Below are 6000 nucleotides of genomic sequence, written 5' to 3'. Positions count from 1 at the left end.
ACCAGGAGGGAGACGTGTGATTTCCGGGTGATTATCACTCGTTGGCGGGCATTATGAGTCCTGTAAATGCACAGAGACTCCCGGAACTTCTTGGGATGTCTGAATATCACGCTTAACAACTTTCAAAAGTTCGCCCTTTGCTGATGATTGATTACGGAGCGTGTTTGGCATGCTGTCCAGGGTGAAAGCCCTGAACTCATAAGATCCTCGAGCCCGGGGCTCCCTCCCGTTGCAGGGCGAGAGGGAAGTCCGAGTTCAAGTCCGTAACTTGATAATGTTGGAAGTAGATTGATGCTGTGAAGTGTCTATGCTGTCAATTTAAATTAGTCGATTTACTTACATGTTTTTGGTCTGTGGCAGGAAACCGGAGAGCCCGGTGAAAACCCACGCAAACACGAGGAGAACATGCAAACTCCGCACAGAAACGCGACCTGGCCAGGAAGTGTCCGAGCTGGTGGCATGCTTGCTGTGCGGCCGTGGTGCTAACCACTAGGCCTCCGTGCTGCCCTGACAAGGAAAGGGAAGGAGTAGGGGTGGTTCTTCAAGACGAAGATGGCTGAAGTAAGATGCTCTGGTTATTTATAGTGGGTAAGGAGTCGTCTGATTGGTAAATGAGTGTTAGCTAATGTGGGCCAGGTGCTGTCAATCATAAGCGCGTGCTCCTCTTGAAACTTCAAACTTTAAACTTCACATAGTGAGACGCGATGATCCAGCGCTACATCCTTCATAAACTCTCTGACGTGCACTGCTCTCTGCCTGGAGCTCAGACGAGCGCATGACAGCGTGTGGCTGTGTGTGTGTGTATGTGTGTGTGGCTGAGGGCTGTTCAGAAATGCTAGGTAAAACACGTTGTGGATCGTTTTCGCTCTAAAATGCCATTTTAATACTAAGATGTACTAGTGTAGACGAGTGTGTATTTTTCGCGAGCGGGTTTGTGACGGGGGTGGGGCGATGGATCGTGTTGTCTATTGGCCATCGGCGATGGATGATGGCGTCGTCTATTGGACCAAGCCTAATTACAATAGAGCGCTAAACAGCAATGTACAGCGAGCTGACAGGGAAGATGATGAAGTCACTCACTACATTGGTCGCTGGTTCGAATCTCGGCTCAGTTGGCGTTTCTGTGTGGAGTTTGCATGTTCTCCCTGCGTTCTCGTGGGTTTCCTCCGGGTCTAATTGGGTAGGCTAAATTGTCAGAATGTAGTTGTCGGGTTGGGCCATGTCGGGTCTTACTTTTATGGCCCGATTACAGCCCTAATCCAAATGTCGTGTGCAGAGGAAAGGCGGCTTTACTACACACAGCATACCTAAAAGTGGACAGTACCGTACCACACAGTGAAAATGTGCCAAAACAAAGATTATAGTAAATAACGTGATCATTTTTAAAGGAATTATTAGAAAAATATTAATAAGTTTGCCCTCTACTGTATATTAGACTGCCTGAGGCTGAATTAAATGCAGTTATCTTTGGTTGAGCTGCCCCTTTAAGAGCGAAGCAAGCAAACTAACCGTGCATCAGCAGAACATTTTGATTTATTTATTTATTATTTTTTTGTCAGGCAGATTAATGAGATTGGACAGCAAAGATGGCTGATACGGCTTTACGTCGAGTAATCCAAAAAAAAAAAAAGCCTGTCTCATATTTCCCCCGAGGGCACCTGTGCAGTTCTGCAGTCTTATTGAACTCATTAGTTAGAGACACATCAGCAGGAATAAAGCCATAATCCTGCTCCATACGCACATAAATAAGTGTACATCCTATGATTTGCGTCAACCCCCAGAGAGCTGCTCTATTTATTTGATTAAATGTGGTCTATTTTTGCTAAATGTTTCACTGTTTTGGTGTCGTTTGTGGAGAGCGTTTCGCTAAGTGCTGCATTTATGAGCTTAATTAATCCTAATATGCTAAAATTACCTCTGGAAAGGTGTTGTTTGTTCCTGAGGCTGTGCTAAGAAGTGAACAAAGGCAATTCTTATAGTGTTTTTAGTGCCACACACTGCATAAAATATAGTCAGAAAAATCTAAATATCTTCCAGGCGCAACCCAATACTTGGAAACAACCATACACGCTCATTTACACACACTCGCTCACACACTACAGCCAATTTACAACAAAACACACCCTAAGTAGCGCATTTCTGTTACGCAAATATATAGACAGTGCCCTCTAGTGGATTTGTCATCTCAAACGTACAACAAAACACCGTAAATTCTGTATTTCTCATTCGAAAATAGTTAGACAGTGCCCTCTAGTGGATTTGTCATCTAAAACGAATAACAAAACACTGAAAGTAACGTATTTCTGATTCGCAAATATATAGACAGCGCCCTCTAGTGGATTTGTCATCTAAAACGTATAACAAAACACTGAAAGTAACGTATTTCTGATTCGCAAATAGGTAGACAGCGCCCTCTAGTGGATTTGTCATCTGAAACGTACAACAAAACACCGTAAGTAACGCATTTCTGTTACGTAAATATATAGACAGCGCCCTCTAGTGGATTTGTCATCTAAAACGTACAACAAAACACTGTAAGTAACGCATTTCGGTTACGCAAATATATAGACAGCGCCCTCTAGTGGATTTGTCATCTAAAACCTACAACAAAACACCGTAAGTAACGCATTTCTGTTACGCAAATATATAGACAGCGCCCTCTAGTGGATTTGTCATCTAAAACATACAACAAAACAATGAAAGTAACGTATTTCTGATTAGCAAATATGTAGACAGCGCCCTCTAGAGGATTTGTCATCTGAAACATACAACAAAACACCGTAAGTTCTGTATTTCTGATTCGAAAATAGTTAGACAGCGCCCTCTAGAGGATTTGTCATCCAAAACGTACAACAAAACACCGTAAATAATGTATTTCTGATTCGCAAATATGGCAACAGCGCCCTCTAGTGGATTTGCCATCTGAAATGCATAACAAAACACTGAAAGTAACGTATTTCTGATTAGCAAATATGTAAACAGCGCCCTCTAGTGGATTTGTCAACTGAAACATGCAACAACACACCGTGAGTAATGTATTTCAGATGGTACCTCACTACAACGTTAGCAGGTTATTTAGCTTGTTTTAAGGGGAAAAACTCACTGAATTTTGCATATTATTCCTAAAACAAAACAATATTTTTTCATAATTTCTAGAAAATGCTTTTTGAATTCAGAACTTTTAGATATTTTGATTAGAAACAAGATCAAACACTCGACGTAAGGAAAGCATGTTGTGCAGTGTATTTAAATGTCTGGTCTGTGGTTCTGGTGTCTGGAGTCAGAGTGTGTTTTATAAGAGCATCACAGCGCTGGAGGAAATAAGGCTAGTGAGATCTGGAGGTGAACTTTCAGTCTAATGGAGGAAGAGTATCTGTCCATCTCAGGCTCTCAGGGGAATGAAAGGCTTCTGTCGTCACTCTGCCTACAGAAATAGGTCCTGAAGTCCGCTAGCATGAGTACGCACACACACACACACACACTCACACACACACACACCTGCTGTAAAGCACTGGTCAATGGTGTTTTTTGGACTCACCCACACTGCTGATCTTCTGGGACAGCAGGTCTCTGAGCAGCGCGGCGATCACAGGATTGTGTCTGGAGTATAGTTCGTATCGATTAATCCCGATGTGGAAGCGCAGCCAGTTTGGGTAGGACTCGCTGTTGGCTTCTCCTGGAGGACTGAACTCCTCCTCCTCCACATTACCCTCATTATGCCTGAACAGGAGAAATAATACAATATATAAGAATTCAGGATCTTAGTCACTGGACTGTGACTAATGAGGGGGATTTAAAGGGGCAGGTCACACAAAAACTCAAATTCTGTCTCCATTCAGGTCTAACTCTATTTTTCATTGCCTTATGATTTTACATGTCTGAATGTTTATTTATTTATGTAATATAAAGCGGGCGCTGACAACAGAGGTGTGGATCCAAATGCAGGGTTTATTAGCAGGACGTTCAGCAAGCAACGCTCAACACAGGAGCAAACAGATGTATACGGGCAGTCCAGATTCGTAGTGAAAATAACAGGCGAGAGTTCAGAAGGCAGGCAGCAGACAGGGATAAACAATGAAACAAACAAAACAAAGCAAAGGTCTAACATGGAAGGCATAGAAAGGAAAACACGTCGTAATGTTCACAAGCAGTATGACAAGACTCAGCAACAATGCGTGTGTGTGTGTGCTGTCTTAATAATCCCTTTAAGTCTTTGAGCAGCTCCCAGCAGTGTGAGTGTAATCAATCGTTATCTGAAACGTGTGTGTGTGCGGTGCATGACTGGATCTGTAGTCCATGTAACAGCGAGTTTGTAGTTCTTTAGCAATATTTGTTTTTACCAGCAATCTGCAAGGATTAGATCACTGGTGATTGTGACAATTTAGTTTTATTTTATTTAATTTTTCTTTTTATGTAACTGAAGGTGAGCGTGTCTGAACGTGAACAGCATTTTTGTGTAATAACAAAAAGGTTTATTTATTTATTTGTTCATTTATTGATTGATTGATTGATTGATTTATTTATTAACTGAATTATATTTTTAACTGAATGTGAGCAGCAAGTTTGATCAACATTATTGTTATTATTATTATAAGAAATAATAATAATAATAATAATAATAATAACATCTTATAATAACATAATATATTTTTATAAATTAATATTATTTATTATTTATTTAACATTAATATTATTTATTTTATGTTAGTCACTGCATAACAGGTAAACACAAAGGGGAATTTATTTATTTATTTATTTGTTTGTTTTTATTTATTTATTTATTTATTTACTTAATTATATTTTAACTGAATGTGAGCAGCATGTTTATTTAATATTAATAATAATAATAATAATAATAATAATAATAATAATAATACAGTATTTTTATTAATTAATAATATTTATTATTTATTTAATGATGATATTATTTATTTTATGTAAGTCACTGCATAACTGGAAAACACGGAGGGGGAATTTATTAATCTATTTATTTATTTATTTATTTATTTATTTATTTATTTATTTGTTTATTTATTTATTTATTTATTTATTTATTTATTTATTTATTTATTTATTTATTTATTTATCTATTTATTTGTTTATTTATTTAGCTGAATGAATCTGCTGGATTGTTACTATGATGACAGGAAAATGACTGAATGCATCAGCTTTAGTTCCTTCCCCTGTGACCTCTGACCTCATAATAACACACACACACACACACACACACACACACACACACACACACACACACACACACACACACACACACACACAAACAAACACACACACACACACACACACACACAAACACACACAAACACAGTTCGGTCATAAAAAACACTGCATGCCACCATATTCAGGCAAGGTTAAAATGCTATGTTTAGCTAATTTAGGCATGCTTAAATGCCCAGTTCAGGCAAAAATGAACATTTCAGAGGTTAAAAAAATATTACGAATTGATTTTTCATGTTGAACACAAAATACTGGAAAAAAACAATCCTTTTGTAAAGCACAGGGAGTCTGATGTCGGACTTTTTAAAGCTGAACAGTAAAAACACATATATTTATGCTTTTTCCTTTTGAGATTATTTTGCTCACCCCAGTGGCCGATTATTTTGCTTGTTTTAAGTAAAAAAATGTCCAAAAGTTGTCTAATGCGCTCACAAATTAAATAAAAAGACACATTAAAAAGACAAATCACAGCATTCACCCATTTTATGTGAACAGTTAAAGGCAGAATTTTTCTCCTCCCTTTAATTTTTATCTTCTTTTTTAAATATTTCCCAAATTATGTTTAATAGAGCACGGAAATGTTCACAGTATGTCTGATAATATTTTTTCTTCTTTAGAAAGTCCTATTTGTTTTATTTCGGCTAGAATAACAGCAGTTGTTAATTTTTTAAAAGCAATTTTAAGGTCAATATTATCAGCCCCTTTGAGCTATATTTTTTCCTGATAGTCTACAGAAAAAACCATCATTATACAATGACTTGCCTA

At 38.0% G+C, this 6000-nt stretch overlaps 1 protein-coding gene across 2 annotated transcripts in view; it reads right to left on the bottom strand.

Annotated features, from left to right (window-relative positions):
* The window catches only part of fam20ca (FAM20C golgi associated secretory pathway kinase a), a 67512-nt gene that overhangs the window by 54931 nt on the left and 6581 nt on the right, over window positions 1-6000 (bottom strand). The window contains exon 2 of one of the 2 annotated variants that reach the window (XM_073945249.1): window positions 3539-3861. Coding sequence is in view for 1 of the 2 variants with exons in the window: in XM_009299891.5 (XP_009298166.2) it covers window positions 3539-3720 (182 nt within the window). In the remaining variant the exon portion in view is untranslated. The remainder of the gene's footprint in view (window positions 1-3538; window positions 3862-6000) is intronic. The other variant, XM_009299891.5, reaches the window with a different exon arrangement.

Source organism: Danio rerio, chromosome 3 (genome assembly GCF_049306965.1).
Source record: "Danio rerio strain Tuebingen ecotype United States chromosome 3, GRCz12tu, whole genome shotgun sequence".
NCBI classification, from domain to species: Eukaryota; Metazoa; Chordata; class Actinopteri; order Cypriniformes; family Danionidae; genus Danio; species Danio rerio.
This window is presented reverse-complemented; position numbering and strand designations above follow the sequence as displayed.